We start from the raw sequence: 19,307 nt of genomic DNA on the forward strand, positions 1-19,307 counted from the left end.
GTGATGGCTCTCGACACCAAAAGAAACATCTATCTGGGCTTTACAGACCTAGAACAGGCATTCGATGGGATAAATCTCGACCTATTGTGGTCTAAGATGAAAAGATGGCGCTGTCCTGAAGAACTATTAGAAGACATACAAGCCCTATATACGAATACTACTAGTCGGGTCCAAATGACAAATAAGGGTACGGTAGCAGAACAGATACAGAAATTCCAGGGGATTAAACAGGGCTGCTTCCTGGCTCCATTTCTGTTTGTCCTGTATATGGCAGATGTGTCTGACACACAAGTGCGGTACGTGCCTTTGCCCCAAAGATCGAAGGGACTGAAGTGCCATGGATACTATACGCTGATAATGTAGTATTTGTTGATCAAACTGCAAAAGGTCTTTAGCAACGGATAACCACATTAAAATAATACTTGGCAGAAAACAGCATGAGGGTCAATACAAAAAAATCAATGATATTGATAATGAAAGCAGGACGAGGTAAAATGGCAAAAAAGAATCATTACACCTGGACCATTGATAGCCAAAAGTTAGAAGTGGTTGAAGCAACAATATACCCAGGAGTGAGGATAAATAAGACCATTAATGAAGGTCAATACGAAGGTCAATACGCCCTGATCCGCGAGAGGAGAGACAAGTGAAACTAACACACCAGGGGCAAGTACTACACCGGAGGTACTGAAACTATTCCTTGACCCCTATACTAACCTTCTACAAGCAAAAGGTGGTAGTGGTTTAAACTTATGGGGTAGAGGCACTCTTGGCCCTTTGTTGGGAAATATGGGGAGTGTGTGAGGCGTACTTCTGGCGTAGAATTCTCAAACTCTTTGCCAGTTGCTATCATAAGATACGAATTAAGGCTGAAATCATTCGCCTCCACAGTAATGTGGAAAACACTCTCCCATTACCCGGAAATGCATGCTAGAGCTACCACCTGTGCCATTTGAAATCCTAGCGCACCCTGGGCGTGCAAAGAGAGATACAACTCTACAATACTGGGAGAACAAATGTAAAAACTTTCTTGAGATCCATAATATCACAATCGATCTTTTAAAAATCAACTTAAATAAGGTGAAAAGAAATCTCCAGGAAAAAGATTGGGATGAAACTCGGGAAATAAAAAGGAAAAATTACTGCTGCTACAACATCATATGGGAATGGAAAACTTTGCACGACCCACCTCCATATCTGAAGAAATTTCCATCGTGCCACTATAGGGACTTGCTGATGCGTTGTAGACTAAACATCTGCCACTCAAGAGAGGTACAACTAATAAGAAAACAGATTTTGATGGCCACATATTGTAGGTTCTGCAATGACCACGACTCCCTGGAGACTGTTAAGACGGATTTCTGGACTCTGACCTGGTGGGCAGAGGTTCAGAAGGCCAGCTTAGTTTCTTGGAACAGGGTAACCTCTGGACAAGCCAGACCAATCAAGGTAGCAATGGCAAGCAGTCAAGACTAAGTCTCAGGAGGGGTGAGGGTGACTGAAAGACCTCAATGTGCACACAGACCAAGGACACTTACAAATTACTCCCAGACAGGTGTTAAATCAAAAATATAGACACATTTTGTAACTCAGACCATAGCAAAAGAATCGCAGCAATACTAAGTAAACCAACACAACACTATCAATACAATGTATATACAAGACCAATGGGGTCCAAAGGGTTAAATGCACAAAATATGTTCACAACCTAGATGGGGAGAAAACAGGTAGTGCAGATAGTCTTTGGCCCCTTCCACATCAACAACACACCTAACTAAAAGGCAGTCCAAGCCCTAAGAAGAGTGGAGCCTTGTGCTCAATAGTACATGCAATGCAAGCGCACTCGGCTGTTTCCAATGGGGTCTCTTCAGGGGTCTCTAGCAGTTCAGGAAGGTGGATGAGCCGATGAAGAATAAGTTCCCACTAGTCAGGGAGGACCTCCACTTGAAGGCAGGGACATTCAAGAGTGCGGAATGGAGTCGCTAGTTCGTACTAGCAGTGTAAATGAGAGGGACCCTTCCGGGGCCACTCGTGAGTAAAAAGGGTACCTGGCACTGTGCGTCACTGGTTAGTGTTGGAAATACTCACCAGTCCCAGACGCACTCAGACCCAAACTTCGTCATTTCAGTCCAATTCGCTCACAGGTTCGAAAACAACAAAAAGGATGTCTCTGCGGCTTTTAGTTCCGAAGATACAGTGATGATTCCCAAACAGGACAGTGGCGATTTCTCCGCTCCAGGTAGATGAATCAACCTAGTTTCACTGCAGCAGGCTTCAGGGGCAAGATGGTCACAAATGCGGCATAACTGCAAAGCTCGTTGCCTTGGCTGGGCAACACAGTAACCGCGTATGCTCCGGTCCGGGCGCACTCGTCTCACTTCAGACCTGGGAATGCCAAGTGTACGAAATTCGATGAGAGGGTGCCGTGGACATAGAGCTAGCAGTATACCAAGTTTCGAGGGCCTCCTCGAAACGGCCGCGGTGACAGAGCAAAGCAACTGGGTAAGCTGGTCAGCCTACTGGTTGGCCCAGGGACACTTCTGAGAAAGCTTACTTGCAGGTTTTGATGAAGGTGCTGAGAATAGTTGGTCCCACTATTCCAATGGGTCGAAGCGTCTTTGCATACCTTATAGGACGATCAGGGACGACATCAGGCTCAGGGTGTCAAACCTTCCAGCGGTTCCTCGACTCTGTTTCTTAGTTTCAGCATACTTGGATCCTATCCTTCGTTCAGTGAGAACTCCAGAGATCTACATGGTATGGGTGTTTTCAGTCTCCTCTTAACCAAAGTTCCCTTCGCTCCAAAACCGAGAGGACCCAATGGGAGATCTGCTCACAAACACACACTCTGTACGTGGACTAATCATAGAGCACGGTGGTCCCAGTCATTCACAGCACTCCAGACTCTCTGGCACCCAGAATGTGTACTGGGGACAGACACCCTAGCCCACATCCTGGAGGCACACACAGAAGGCATGCTGGAGCCCACGAAAACTTGCAGTTTCCCGTGAAACGCCATGTCCAAATATGTACTGACCCGGGTCAACTCGACCTGGGGAAGATGAAGGGGCAAGATGGCCAAAGGAAAGGACAAATAACCTTGTGGCATGGCCATTTTCGAGCCAGGCCACCTATTTGTGCCAATCGCGGTTAACACTGTTAACATGGCAGGAAAGTGTTAAACATAATGCGAAAAGATAGCTGCTACCAGCCCTGTCCATGACACATCTGCACATCTCACAAAATGTCCATCAGGAGTGTCTAGGGACTTTGGAAAATGACTACAGACCCAAGTACACTGTACTGGAAGGTTGCAACATGGGAAAAGGACTAAGTGAAACAAGGTCTCCCAGTACTGTATGTCTTAAGCGCATGTCAGTTTCCCAATTAAAAGTGAGCGAAAGCCCAGAGGAGTGCAGCTGAAGGCTGTGCTTCTCTGGCAAAGTCAGTCTATGGTGACTAAACACCAGCAAAAAGTTTGGGGGTGTACACATGGAGGGAAAATGACATACAATTATGAAATGTTAACAGAGACCATTAGACACGTGATGTTAAATTGTCCCTCTCTGAGGTTGCAACGACCAATGACTATGGGGGATAACGTGACAAGGCTTCACCCAGAGATGGAGGAAGAACACTGGGAGAGTCTGACAGTGGATAAATTCGGGCAGACCATTGACGACCTTAAATTTGTGGAATCATTAGAAATGGCAAAGGGGGTCTGAGGATTCTCAAGAACAGATGAGATGATTAGAGACGGAAAAGTGGAAATAGTAACGAACTATATGAAGATGTTTATTAAATGATAAATAAGGAATATGAATTTGGAAAATGTTAAAGGTTGAAAAAAGTGATTAACCAATAAAACAAAAAATTAAAAAAGAATCTGTGATCACTCGCAATTGGTTCAGGAAGGATCATTGCACCTGGAAGACCTTTTCCAGAACCTGTAAATATTTTATTTAGATGATATTTGAAACTGAAATAATTATTTGTGAAAGTAGAAGTACCTAAACGGTGATCAGTGAAGATAATACAGACTCAAAAAAGGATCTTTCCTTTTCCTCAGATCTCAACAATGTAGAAATATAATGGTATGATAAATACCTGTATCCTGGGAAAAAGATTTAATTTCACCGTTTTGCCACTTGGGACTCCAAAAATGTTGTACATGCTGTAAAGTGCCCCATACATCGAACATACACGTATGGAACATGAACGTTGCAAAATAACATTTCGCAAATTAAATATCCCATCCTGGAAGAAATATTCACGTCCAATAGATGTAGCGACCAAGATGCACATTTTTCAACAACTAGAAGCATTGTGGGTACATTTTTGATGCCAACCGAGCAGCCATAATCAGTTATTGAGAGCCGGTATCTTACATGTTTCCTTGGGAAGCCGTTTTGTCTTTGCTGATGCCAGTCTGCTCTCCTACTCATGCAGAAGGCATTCGTAGGCCACACGCCATAGTCGCACGATTCCTGGTCATGTCATGTCTCAATTATGTAATTGATTGATGTGATGATGCGAAGCCTTAGCATTTAATCTCTGGATGAAGAGTGTATTTTTAAATTAATCTTGTTTGCTTTATGTATAGGGAAAATATAGAACGTGTGGAGGGTCAGATGAAGGACGCAGAGACTCTGACATTTTTAAAATGTATTAAGGATTAAGGGTTGGGGCGTGGCTATGAGGCCATGGAGTAAGACATGTCTTCTCCATGGCTCCTGCCGATCCAACATGATCCTAAGGAAATCAGTAGAAATACTGCTCGTCTAAACTGACGAACAGGGGCATGAATATATGAAGGTGCTGGGCTTATGAAGTTGCAGTTTGGAAGTTGGAGGAGCAGAATGTCCAGCAAACAAGTGAATGACAACTTTGTATCCAGCTCGCCGGAAGATACAAAATGGCCGGCGTGAACAAAGAACTACAATGCAAGTGACCGCAACGCGGCAGCTGAGTGGAGAGTTGGTGTTCTGGCTGGCAGCCCTGAATCAGACCTAGCCGGAGAACATCGGTGGCATTTCCCCCAGACTGAAAGGCACTTCTGGACCCTTGGTCTGCACATAACACAATGTCCGGTGACCATCGGTGCCTGCATGAAGGTCCGAACATTCACGAGGTGTAGCAATTACTAATGTCAGGCTAAGGGAAGGCTTGTGAAGCCGATGACAAAATACTCCTGACTCCTCCTTCTGATACAGCTTTGTGGCTGCTCCCACCCTGCTGTCATCGCTCACACTGGAAATGGCCGGGACATGTGCAGAGCATGTTACAAACACCCGGAGAGGCTGCGCGGCAGAACGTCCTAGCACTGACCCTGAAAGCTGAAGGGAGTTGGACTGCTCACCCGAATATGTGCTTGGACCTGGAGGTGTGTCGCTACTGAAAGGAGGAGGGCACAGCGAGGTGCTGGAGCCATGCGGAGGGGTAAAACACCTTAAGGCTCAGGGGATGCATGGGACAAAACTGGCAATGCATAGGTAACTAAGTGGACACAGCGGCTGACCATCCCGAGAGGCACGCACTGTGCCTGATCCCACGGGCATAGGAGTTGTCATCGGGAGAAGAGTGGGAAACTTGGCACAGAGAGGAGCGCTGTCCCCTAAAGATGGACAGAGCCGTTCCAGCGCGCCTCTGCTAAAACGGCCGTGACATTGAGAAGACTGAGCTGTGCGGCATCTGCAGGGATAGCGCATCTACGAATAAGCTTCAGAGAGCACTAAAGCAACACGGCCTGCTGGGGGAGGGGAGAGCAGCTGGAAAGTACGGCCCGCAGTATGTAGACTCTACGGCCCGAGGCAGTGTCTTCCCACGCAGGGGCGGCACTGAAGACCTGTGAGGCACCGGAGCTGCCAGACAGGCTGTGCAGAAGTGGCTAAGAGATAGCCCAAGCGCGGATTGCTAGACCAACGCTGGCCAAGAAAGAGAGCACAATGGAAGCGGGGGGTGCTGGCACCGAGACACTAAAGGCTGCAGATGGGCTTGGACAGTAGGCTGGCGAGCAACACTTCTAGAGGGAGCAAGAGCCCTCACAAAATGGAGGCACCTGAGGGGAGCTGGACACTGAGGAGCCCAAGGGCAACTAGACGGAAACACGCACAGCAGGAAAGGAGGAATAGGTGGGGGGGTCTGCCCGGTGCCTACTGCCCCAGGTGAAGAGCAGAGGGAGCAGAGGGAACCAGAAAAGTGTACCCGGGTGGTCAAAACAGTTGGGGAAAAGCACCACACCTGCAGGATGACTAGATGAGAGGGCAGGCACGCCTGGATCTTGCTACCTAAGAGGCCGCCCAGAGGGGTTCTAACTGGGAAACGAGGAAACAGACAGCCGGAGCGCCCTGCGAGACCCCTACAAAGGCACCCTAGAGCAGGAACTGATAACTGCAAGTTGACAAGGACCTTGGGCAGCGTGGGAAGACATGCCACAGTTGACCTGATGGCAGGGAAAGGCAACAATTTAGAAGGCAAGCATACCACTATGGAAGCCTTTGCCAAGTTAGACTGGTACCGAGGGGGACAATGACAAACATGGTGAGCAGCAACAAACAGAGTAAAAAAAGAAACAAGCAGATCCTGGCCATCAGGAGGGAATGGAAGGTACCGACCCTACCAGCTATGTTGAGAACCTACTGTTGCAGGAGCTGGAAACATGATGCAGAGGTTCACCATTGAACGCGCACACTGCTCCCTTGTTAGGAAGCCGCCTCCTGGATCCCCTCCTAGGCCCATGATAGCGAAGGTCCTGAACTATAAAGACAGAGAAAAGATCCTTGCATTTTCCAGGAATGGAGGTGACATACAGAGTGCTTCTGCGAAGCTGGCCATATACCCGGACTATACCTTCCAGGTACAAAAGAGCAGCGCACAATTCATTGCCACGAAAGTGAGACTTAAAAAAGCTGGTCTGAAATATGTTGATATACCCCGCCAAAAGAAAAAATTATAATGGGAAGGCTCTGTTTTTTGAGACACTATCTGAAGCTCAGGATTTGATGGAAAATGCCAAGATCTCACCACTGGACGAGTGAGAACAGAAGCGAAGAGGGGAGTATGCCCGGCAGCAGCGAAGAAGTGACTGGAATAGAATGTACTTAGTAAATGTGGGCACCCGGTTCCAGAAGCACTTCAAAACCTTCCTCTTTGCTTCTGCTTTCACTCTCCCTCGCTAATTCTTCGCTGAATCTGCACCGAATCTGCAACTGGGCCACTCTCGCCGACCTCGGTCCTGGGCCCAGCCACTCTCCACTTGCACTGCCTCCCTGGCAACCCTGCACTGCGGGACTGTCTCTGCATCCCTACAGCCCACATTCCCAGCACTTGTCTGCACTTACCTTGCACTTGCCACCAGCTGGCCCTATTTATTTTATTCTACTTACCTTGTACTTTCCCCCCTCCCCTCCCCTTGCACTTTCTCTCTTCCCCCTACCCCTGCACTTGCGCGATCTGAATGACACCTGGCCTAGTAGGATCGTTGTCTGTCTTCCCCTGTTCCCCCCCCTCCCTGCCTCGTCGCACCTTGAAACACTTGAAACCCTTGTGTATAGGCGCGTTACAAATGCCATATCATATCATATATCATATCATATATCGCCCTTGCCATGGTGGACCAATGTGAGATTACCTAACTAAGCAAGTGCTATGGCTCTGATGTCACGACTGCTAGCTAAAGGCAGGAGCACCAACACAGGGGAGACAAGCACCTACCACCCCATATCCTTTGTTTATAGGGTACGCTGTTGTACCCACCTGCTGGTAACTAGGACCCCCGGCTAGTGGAGAGTCTAAGAATGCATTGCATTGCTGGACCGGTAAGGTTGGTGGTAGTTTTGTTATATGTTTGGGGTTGGAGGGGGGATGCAGGTGGCAGAGGAGCGGGGGGCAGAAGGGGAGCCTGAAAGAATAAAGAAATTGCTACGCACTGTCTGAGAGATAACAGGGATTAGTCATAGAACCGCAGTGGAGGTTGAGCGTAATACAAAAAAAATGGGTGATGGGATAGAAATCATGCCATGGAAAGGTCTAGGTATGAATAGTTATGTGAAGCGGCTCAAAAAGTTAGGATGCTCATGGAGGGGGGAGATGGTGGGCTCTACTTACTCCTCTTAAGCAAGAGGGGTCTTAATATGGGTTAGCCTCAATATTCCATTCAAGAGATTGGGTGCCAAAACAGATGAGGGGAGGATGGCTATATTACATGGCATGCTGGAAAATCAGGAGGTATGCATAGTCAACACTTAAGCTCCCTATCATGATGCCACAGTTTTCTTTAGGTCTCTGTATGTGCGGTTGGGCCCCTATAGGACCGGAACCGTAATTTGGTGGTTTTTTTTTTTAACTATAACTTGGATCCCACCATCAATCGGTCTGACACTGAACATAAAAGGCCAACTCTGCCGGCTAAGGTCCAGCGTACTCTGAGGCAACACTTTCGGTTGGTTGACGTATGGTGGTTGATATGTGGGGATAAGAGGGAATATTCACACTACTCCGTCCCCCATAAAGTCCGCACACGGTTGGTTTATTTAGTTTGCGGCACAAGAATGTATTGGGGGAATTTGCAGAGGTTGACTATCAGGCCGGAGTCCCATTAGATCATACGCCCCTAGCAGCAGTTTGGCGGGCGGTGCCCCCAGACCGCCCATACCCAGGTGGAAATTGAGAAGCGAGGCATTACAACAAGATGAGGCCTTCCTAGAACACATTAGGGAGGCCACGTCTGAGTTTATTAATTTATAATGAAGGCAGTGTGGAACGGGTGGGCACGGTTTGGGAAGCACATAATTGGTGATCAGAGGCGAGATGATGGCCACAGCAGGGGATTACAGAAAGTCATTACCAAGGACCTCAATGGTGCGGGCAGGACCAACTAGATGAGGAGATCAGATTGCGGCAGGTGTGTATGACACACTGGGAAAGGCTGGGGACATTTAAGTATGCGAAGTATGTTGTTGAAAGGAGTCATGCGCACAAGGATAAGACCGGTAGATTGTCAGCTTGGTTATATAGAGATGGGAAAGCACGAATCCCGATACATACCATCCGTGATGCGGACCGGGAGTAAGTCACTACACAAAGTTTTCTCCAAATATTTTAAGGAACTATATAGGTACCCGCAAGAGGCACGAGACAAGGGAATACAGGATGTACTAGACCTGATCACCCTGCCGAGGCTAGATGAACAAGTGGGCATGCTGGAAGAGCCAATCACCCCAGAGGATGTCGTGGCCATGATTAGAACACTACTCTGGGAAAGCCCCAGCTATCGATGTGCTAACCGGGGAGTTTTATAAGGCATACATGGATACACTTGCTCCGCTTCTGGCTGGGGTGTACAATGAGGCATATGAGCTGGGTTGTCTCCCGGAAAGTTTGAGAGGCTGTGATAATTCTGCTCCTCAAACCGAACAAGGACGACACTGAGTAGTTCTGACAGACCGCTGTCCCTGCTAAACCAAGACAGCAAGATCCTGACTGCATTCCAAGCGAACAGACTTGGGAGCGTGATACCGACGCTAGTCCACAGAGATCTAACAGGGTATGTACCAGGGAGGAACAAAGCTGCAAATTTGAGAAGAAATCATGTAATCTTCTGCACGAAGGATAGGGAAGAGCAATGTGCTGTTGCCTCATTGAATGCCTCTAAGGCGTTTGACTCAGTCCATTGGGACTGGTTATATGCCACCATGAAGAGAATGGGAGTAGGGCCAAAGTACATGAGGTGGGTGAAATTGATATACACCAAGCCGATGGGCAGGGTTAGGACGGGCTTTACGTTCTCTGATCTATGTAAACTGCACAAAGGGACAAGGCAGGGGTGCCCTCTGTTCCCAATGCTATACATACTGGCTGCAGAACCCATCGCAGCACTCCTGAGACAGGAATATGCTGATGCAGGTATAGAGATAGATGGGGTGCGGCACGTAGTGTCAATGTATGCTGATGATACGCTACTGTACCTCAAGGACCCAGAGGTAAACTTGCCATATGCATTGGAAGTGCTAGACCATTTCAGCACGTTAACGGGGCTCCGAATAAAGAAGAGCAAGTCCTGCTTGTTCCCCCTGGTGGAGATGGCAACACTTAGTGACGCAGCACTTCCGGTCCTGCCTCTGCCATGGAGTAAGGCCTCCTTCACATATCTGGGTCCCAAGCTGGAGCATGAGGCTAACGCAGTCGGGGCCTAAGAGGGCTTGATCAAATAAATGGAGTTGTGGGGGGAAACTACCTCTGTCAGTGGTGGGCAGGACAACATTACTTAAAATGGTGGCATTGCTGAGGTGGATGCACTGTTTTGGAAATGTCCCATATAATATCCCAAGAAGGTTTTTCACAGAACTAGACAAAGCATGCAGGGGCTTCCTCTGGCAGGGGGGGAGGCATAGGGTGGCATTGAATGTCTTGCAGAGGCCATATGCGCAGGGAGGGACTGAAGGTCCCGAACTTTGAATTATACTTCTTGGCATGCCAGCTGCAATATGTGGTACATTAGATGGCGGACGGCCCAACTGGGGACACGTATCTCTTGCAACCAGCGTTGCAAAGTCTATTCCTTAGGGACTTGATTTGGGTTTCCCCAAAGGCGCAGGGTGGATACCCCCATCTGGTCAAGGTAGAGATACAGGTGTGTGGCAGAGGGTTTGCAGATTCATGGGAATGGGTGACCCAGTATCGCCACAGACGCCCCTGGCAGCAGTGGTGTCTGAGAAGCATGGACATCGGAAGAGAGTGCAGACATATTGGGAGGCGGAGGGAATAGCTACGGTAGATTTGCGGAACGAGAAGAGATGGCTAGATTTCGCAGGGTTGAGGGAGAGCACGAGTATACACGAGGGCCAATTTCTTCTGAACACGACGATATTATATATAATAAAAGATAGGTAGCCAACAGACACAGGGGAGACTCTTGGATGCGAAGATTTGGAAACGCTTATAAACATCGCCGACGGGGGAAACGCTGTTTCTAAGATTTACTATGTATTGATAGACTGCTCATCGATAGTGCAATTAAGGGCAGGTTGTAGGAGGACCTGGGGAGAATGTTTGAAGATAATTAATGGAATATAATTGCCTTATACCATAAGAAAGTGTCCAGAAACGCCAGGTTAGCAAAGAGCATATCTCACTCCTGCAGCTATAGTGAAATTCAAAGGAGCTCACAGGCAGTTGTGTCCCAGATGTACAGAGGAGAATGCAGGATTGATTCACATGTTTTGGGGTTGCCGGGTGATTCAGGCCTTCTGGGGGAAAGTGGCAAGCAAAGTAGCTGGAGGGGGCATATTGTTAGATGTTCAGTCCCCGGAGGCCTGCCTGCTCTGTTTAAGAGGAACGCCAAACGGAAGACAGTGGCAAAAATGAGACCTTATTTACATACTAGTCAAACAAAGCATTGCTATGAGATGGAAATCCTCCTCCGAGGCCAGCATTGATAAATGGTGGGAGGATCTGAGGACATGGTTAACAGCGGAAATGGGGGTGTGGGAAAAAGCGCTTGGGCTACAAAGGCAAGAATTAGGAATGAACATTCTTCAATGAATAAAATTGACTGTGACATTGTTCGAACAGCATGAAACAGATGGTGCCACACAATAGGAAGTTGTAGACCGCGTGGTTGAATGAACAAAGATGGGAATGTACAGGCTAAGGGGGAGGGGTTGGGAAGGTATAAGGGGAACAGTATTAAGCAATTGGGAATTGTATGCTATGTACACATGTTCCACAGGCTCCCTTGCTCACCCCTGTCCTTCTTGCATACTCACATACTTGGGTGTTTTCACCTTGGTGTTCCTTCAGTATTATAATTGCATTGTGAAACCTAGGCCTTTCTCCCTCTATCCAGGATTCTCAATCTTAGGTGTTCTTTGCTCCTATTTTAAAATTGAAATGTGCACTGTATCAGTATTATTAATTGTATTGTGAAACCTAGGCCTTTCTCCCTCTATCCATGATTCTCAATCTTAGGTGTTCTTTACTCCTGTTACAAAATTGAAATGTGCACTGTATCAGTATTTATAGTTGCATTGTGAAACCTAGGCCTTTCTCACTCTATCCATGATTCTCAGTCTTAGGTGTGCTTTTCTTCTCCTGTCATAAATGTTCATTTTGAGAGCTCTTTAGTCCTGAGTGTCGCCATCTTGTCCTATTGCTCAACCTGCTTGCCTCTCGCTGTCTCGTCTGCCTGCACCCTGCCCTGTGTCCTTCTCTTGCGTCTCCCCCTCTCCCTTCCACCTCCCTCCTCTCCCTACCTACTCTATGGAGCTCTCTGTCTCTCCTATCTTTTCTAACTGCTTCTCTATTGACTATCCTGCTCTCCTCACTAAATCTAGTAGGAAGAAGTTTAAAAAGGACATCCTGTTCTCCAACACAGGCCTCCCTATCGCTGAAACCTACACCAGTGCCTCCTCCAAAGAAACTCTCACCGACATCCTCTTTGTCATTCCTTCGCCAGACCTATGGACCCTTCGTATGGTCTCTGTGCTCTCTCCCTTCCCCTGTTCTCCCATTAATGGTGGGATGCCCTCCTTGCCTCCTTCCATTCCTCTAAAGTCGTCATTAATGTTTACTCAAATGGGACCATCCTGGTCCAAGGCCTTCAGGCCAACCTCCACCTCTTTGATAGACTCTTCCTATGCCTCATCAATTTCCTTTCCTCTCCTACTGTCCCCTCTCCCCCTTCTGCGGGTACCTTGCCTCTCCCTGCTGCCTCCTCCTTGGCTACCTTGTCTTCTCCTTCCCTCTCTGCCCCCTCTCGGGCTACTTCTACACCTCCGCAGGGCGTACCTCTGATCTGCACCCCCCCCCCCCCCGGAAGTCCTTCCAGGATGGCAACCTTCTAGATATTGCCACTCTAAACTCTCTCGGCTGTCAAACACTCCTACAACATCTGCCGCCTTCTGGAATAACTTGACCTCTATGTCCTCGATCTCACCGAGACATGGTTCACGGCCAGCTCTGTCACTAGCTTTGACACGCTCCTCCCTGCTGGCTACAAGATCCTCTCCGCGCCCAGGTCCAACCACTCTGGAGGGGGTGTAGCCGTGATCTTCCCCGAGTGGATTCCTGCCTCCGTCACTCCTACGCAGGCCACCTACTCTTTTGAATACCTTGTCTGCAGGCTCTCTCTCTCTCCCCTAGCCATTCCCTTACTGTGCCTACTATCTATCGGCCACCTGGTCAGATCGCCTCCTTCCTCTCTGAGTCTCCTCCTCACTCCTGGCCTCAACCACTCAACCTCTCCTTCTCAGAGACTTCACATCCACCTGGATGCCTCCTGTCCTCCCTCTGGACTCATTTGCGACCTCTACGACTCACTCTCACTCACTATTCTCCCCTCTTGCCCATCTCACTCTGCAGGGCACTCTCTGGCTGTTCTGATCTCCTCAGACCTTCCCCTCTCTCCACTCCTGTCTCCTGGAGGGATCACTTTCTCCTGTCCTCCCATCTCACCCTCCCTACCCCTCAGGCCAACCCACTTCCATCACTGCCACCCACCTTCTTGGTCATCCGACCCATGAAGCGCATATCAGTTGAGGCTTTCGCTGCCACCTTCTCACCCCCCTCCCCCTTTGGCTGACTCTCACGCTGACACAGCCCTCTCCACGCTCCACTCCAATCCTGCCGCAGTTTCTACCTCTCCTGTCCCTTCCCAGGCCCTCTGCACGGCACTGGCTTCTCACTTCATCTCTAAAACTCAGGACATCCTGTCCTCACTCTCCTCCTCTCGCCTTCCTCTACTCCCTGCTCTTCCTCTGGCCCTTCTTCAGCCACCTCCCCTGCCTTTCCCCTGTTCTCTGCAGACAAGGTTTCTAGACCATTCCGATCTATGAAAGTCTCGTCAAAACAGTTTCACCCCTGTTCCTCCAAAACCATCAATGACCACATCGACTTCCTGGTTCCTGCCCAGGCTGATTTCTGCAATCGCTCCTTCGCCACTGGAGTCTTCCCAACCCCCCTGAGGCACTCCCCTGTGCACCCTCTTCTTAAGAAACCCTCTGCCGACCACTCCTGCCCTGCTAACTATCACTCAATCTCCATCACTCCCTTTCTGGGCAAGCTCCTGGAGATACTGGCCATCACCCAGCTTAATCTCCACACTGAATCTGTTGGTTGTCTTCATGGCCATCAGTCTGGCTTCAGAGCTACCAGAAGCATGGAATCTATTCTCCTAAACATCCGTGAAGGCCTGCTCTCCAACCTTGACTCCAACCCCCCATGTGTCCTCATCCTGCTTGATTTCTCTTCTGCCTTTGACACTGTCAACCATGCCATCCTGCTCAATCGTCTCCGTGATAACCTGGGTATGACTGGTCAGGATCTGCTGTGGCTGACCTTTCCTCTCTGATCGACCCTCCCAGGTCCAACTTGGGTCCTTCCTCTCTGCTATCTTTTTCTCTACCTGTGGTGTCAACCTGGGTTAAAACCTCTCCCTCTGTTCAACGAATACCTGGCACTCCTTGCCCACCATATTGCTGCTCTCTGCCCCAACTTTCAGTGCTATGCGGATGCCACCCAGTTCATCTTCAGGCTACCTTCAGCCTCCTCTTCTTCTTCCCTCATCTCTGTCTGCTATCCAGGAGTGGTGTGCCGCCAATGACCTCTGCCTTAATGCCAGTAAGACTAAGATTCTCCTCATCGGCACACCCATGTCCTCCTTTCCTGTAGCTCTCTGGCCACCCTCTCTTGGCCCTCTTCCTGCTCCCACCTGCAAGGCTAAAAACCTCAGGGTCATCTTCGACTCCACACTCCTTCTCTCCTCACATCTCTGACGTCTCTAAGAAATCACACTACCAGCTGCACCTCCTCAGAGGTATTCTTCCTGTCCTCTCTTTCCCCCAGAAGCTCACTGTCTCCAGAGCTCTGGTTCTCTCTAGGCTGGATTATTGCAACAGCCTCTTTCTAAATCTTACTGCCTCAACTCTCCGCCCTTTGCAACTCATCCAGAACGGGACTGCGAGACTCCCCTGGACTGAAATCCCTGCACTGGCTCCCAGTGGCTGCGAGATTTAAGTTCAAAACCCTCTGCATTGGCCACAAGGCTTTCTGGGGCATGGAGCCTCAATACATTCAACTCTCTCTTCCTAAATATCTGCCTTCTCGAGCTCTTCGCTCATCCACCTCCAACCCCCTCAGGGTTAGTCGCTTCTCCAATCAACGAGTTGGTGGTAGATCTTTCTTTGGCTGGGGAATCCCCCTGGAACAGCCTCCCTGCCTCCCTTAAACTTGAGGAGAACCATCTCCGGTTCCGGAAGCACCTCAAAATCTTTCTCTTTGCTTCTGCTTTTTCTCCTCCTCTCCCCTACTGACCTTCTGGCTGTAACCGGATCTGCACTGGTTACCAGGACCCCCTCTGACCTCGGGCCCGGGTCCCTCCCCAACCAGCATCACACACCTGCACTGCCCGCCTGGCAACCCCCGCACTTGAGGACTGTTTTCTGTATCCCTACAGTCCCCCTACCAGCCCTTGTCACCTGATGTCTGCACTTACCTCATGCTGGCCGTTACTTATTGTTATCTATTCCTATGTACTGCACTGTCCCTTCCCCCCCTCCCACGCACTTGCGTGATCTGAATGACACCTGGCCTAGTAGGATCTTTCTGTCCTCCCTTGTTCCCCCTCCTTTGCCTCGTCGCGCCTGTGTATAGGCGCGTTATAAATGCCATATCATATAATTGTTGTTTGGTTATTGTTGGTTGTGGTTATAAAAAACATTTTTTTTGAAAAAAAGAATAAGGCTTAACTTCGCTATGGGATATTCCATACCTGTAATACTAACTAGGATGATCGTCAGTTGTCTGTGAATGTCCAAATTAATAAGTCTGCTGTACAAAACTATTCTAACTGGCCCTACCACTATTTTAAATTCATTAAGGTCAGGAGAATGGCTTCCTTCTTCTGAAGCTACTTCTTGTATCACTCTTTGGGTTTCTTGTTCGTAGGTACTGTTTAGATAGTCTCTAGTTACTTGCTGTCAGTTCTTTCAGGAGATTGTTAACTTTTCTCTCCTCCTGAAGAATATCCTTCCTTGACCTTTTATACTAGATCCTTTTTAGCGGACTCAGAACAATCTGGAAACGTAACTTTCTTCTGTAGTTCTAGTTTTCTAGACCATTGTAGTTCATTTTACTCTGACTTTGGTGGTCACTCAGAGCTTTAATTTATAAGAGTCTTTCTCTTAGTTTCCTTTCTTCCTGTCTTGAATACCTTGTCTGTTTTTCCTCTTCACAGGGTATTGATATCAGTGTTCTCTGGTTCTTCCTCTCAGGGATTTCGAACAGCTTCTTTTTCACATTAATATTATCCCTAAAGGTTTCTCTGTATTTCCATTCATAATATTCTCTTTATCTTATGTTCCCTTCGTTCTGTGTTGAAGACTTACGTACTTTCCCCTTTTCCCAGGTAGTGATATCCAAGGTTGCTTTCTCTGCCTCTCAGGTCATTCAATGATTCCCTTTCTTACCTAAAATACAATTTAAGTTCATCAGTTTTGTGTTCAACATTTCTTTATTTGTACTGGGACGCGTTTCTTGAGCTGTATAAGAATTCCCTTTTGGTCTCCCGGTCTCCCCGCTACCTTCAATAACATAGTGGAATGTCTCCAGGCTCTCTGCCTGTCTGGGAGCTTCTCTCTTGCACCTTGTTGCTGTCGGCTCACTGTCACTGGCGTCCTCTTCCTGGGGTTCTCTTGCACCTGTGGCATCCTGGCCTTCCTTCAGATAACGTGTCGGATTGCTGCTTCGTTCTTGCGATGAAATCAGCGTTGGTTTGTGGGTTGCCTGCCCACCAGGTATCCTTTGTGGTCGCTCCACCACCTCGTTTTGGGCTCTACCCCTTTCTGCCTCTTGCATCTGGGATATGCTGTGTCTCTGGTGTCTCCCCCTACAGTGGAGTGCAAGCTTGAATGTTGCAGGCTTCGCGGCTCGCTTCCGCTCCGCCTCCTTCAGGTGTTAACGGAAGAAGGGGGCCTTCCTCACCTGCATATGTGCTCCTCTCGCTCTCTCCACGTTTTTCAGCATGCACTCATTATTCCGCATACTCGTCTCAGTTGATTGGAGACTTGTATTTAAATGAACACATTCTCTTTCTTCATGATAATGGTATAGATGGACTTATTTTCTTCACTCAAGTCTTGGGACTTGTCTGTCCTTGGTATTTTAGAGAGTCCCAAGTATGGGATTATGTGTAATGGTTTCAAGAGTTCCTCACAGGAACGAGAGTCCCTGTTCCCTAAGAGGGAGTATCTCACTGTGAGGTCGCACTTGCCTCCCTCATCCCCTAGCAAGGGTGTTGCAGCATGGGCTCACCCCCCTAGCCTACCGGGGGCAGGGTGCCTCCCCCTTGGGTCGAAGGGACAAATCCCCTCGATTTGTTACAGAAGGCATAGGGGGGCATATTTTCTGCAGGTTCATGGGCAGAGCTACGTCATTGTGCTTGCTGCATTCCTAAATATTGTCCTAATTGTACTCAAAATGTGCATTAAAAATAATTGACATGATCAGCAGATGCAGTGGAAAGTTCATGGGATGGCTTGTAGATTCTTTACAAGAGTGTTGAAAATGAGTGATGATTTAAATACATTAACATCTTGGAATTATTTTACCTGAAGTATGACAATTCATTTTAAGATAATTTTGATAGTGAGATCTGGTCATGGTAATAGGTTAACGCATGATATGTTAGTGTAGAGGCCAAACTCATGAGAATTATTTTGTCTTTCGACTATAAATTGTTTTGCCAGCTAGCTAAGAAATATCCGACAAGCTTGTTTCTGAAATGGCCTACACTGTTAAGCGAGGCTTTGCTAAGGACTTGTTCCGAATATTCTTTCAACTTTGTGAGTCAAATTCATGTTTCTCTAGGTTTCACATTTGCAAAAAACTCTCCGTTTGCACGTGGCAAAGTCTTTGCTGAGCCGGCTTCAGAACAACAGGTGCAACAACAAGAATCGTACAAGGATTTTCTCCGTCTGCAGGTAAAGGGTTTATTCCTGTCACTCTTAAAAAATCGAACACTGTGGGATATTAAATATTTTCAAGTAGTACGTTGTGATTTATTAAAAGCTTCTGTCATTAAATATTTAAAACCTAAAATCATGATGTACTGAACGTAATATTATTGCATCCTACAGATACTACTGGTTCTCTTGTACATACACTTTCGAATGGATTGTGTCCTCCCTCGTATTCTTTATCTTTGATATTTCCTAATATCCAGCTTGCTGCTTCTGAAAAAAAAATTCCCCAGTAGAGGGTGCTGTGCATCGATGCCTGTCGAGTCGATGTCCCTCGGAGGCCGCCCTGCTGCTGTCGACGTCATCACACGTATAAGTAGCGCATGCAGCGTCCGTTGCTCAGTTCAGTTTTTCTGCGCTTCACAACTTCGGTAATGCAACGCTCGGTTCTGTGTATTCATTTTCTTCGAATTTCCTGTGAACATTTCTGCTAGTCTTTGACAAGATGGCCTCCTCATCGGCTCCATCTACGCCTCAGTCCGGTTTTAAGAAATGCAGCGACTGCGGGTCTATGAGGTCCATGACGGATCCACACAGGGTCAGTCTGTGGTGCCTTAGGGCAGAACGTCCGTGTTCCAAATGCGACAAATGCATTTCAAGGACGGCCAATGCCTTGAGGGAGTGCAGAGGGAAGTTGGAGAAAGGTAAGACTCAGAAATCCATTACCCAGTCCAACTGCAAATCTTCAGACGAGTCGAGGTCTTCGTCTCCTCGTCATAAAAAACACTCCCGATCACGTACTCGAAGTGGATTGCATCATTCTTCCTCTTCGAGGCATGGCAAGAAAAGGCGCCATAGGTCGCCATCCACCTCATCCTCTAGTTCTCCAGAGAAGGTAATTTGTCCCTTCAAACACAGTAACCCGGCACAGTGGGAGGAATTCCGAAATGTATGTTAAAGGAGTTCGAGAACGCGGCCTTGCCCCCCTCGAAGACACCTGGGAAGCACAGGAGCCATGAGACCTTGGCTGTGGGAAGTCCTCGAAAGCGTGATAAACCCTCGAGTCGAGAGAGAGCCTCCGTGACGCACAAGTCGTCGTCGCCATCGACCCGTACGGCAAAGCCGAAGAGCGCGTCATCAGAGTCATCCACCGGGGAACAACTCATTGACCGTTCCGCATCCGCTCCTTATGCAGGAGATTTTAACCCTGCTAGAGAAAGGTGCTATAGAATTGGTACCTGTAGCGGAGAGTAACAAGGGTTGGTACTCCCCGTACTTTCTAATTCCGAAAAAGGACAGAGGATTGAGACCCATCTTGGACTTAAGAGACTTGAACAAGTCTCTCAGGAAGGA

The 19,307-nt window shown here is 48.1% G+C and overlaps 1 protein-coding gene across 4 annotated transcripts in view; it reads left to right on the forward strand.

The window, feature by feature from the left end:
- Positions 1 to 19,307, forward strand: part of CSPP1 (centrosome and spindle pole associated protein 1) — a 1,841,309-nt gene that overhangs the window by 1,159,532 nt on the left and 662,470 nt on the right. For all 4 annotated transcript variants that reach the window (XM_069621145.1, XM_069621146.1, XM_069621148.1 and 1 more), the window contains one exon: positions 17,863 to 17,975. In XM_069621145.1, the coding sequence (XP_069477246.1) occupies positions 17,863 to 17,975 (113 nt within the window). The remainder of the gene's footprint in view (positions 1 to 17,862; positions 17,976 to 19,307) is intronic.

Source organism: Ambystoma mexicanum, chromosome 5q, assembly GCF_040938575.1.
Source record: "Ambystoma mexicanum isolate Mex_15411 chromosome 5q, UKY_AmexF1_1, whole genome shotgun sequence".
Classification (NCBI taxonomy): Eukaryota; Metazoa; Chordata; class Amphibia; order Caudata; family Ambystomatidae; genus Ambystoma; species Ambystoma mexicanum.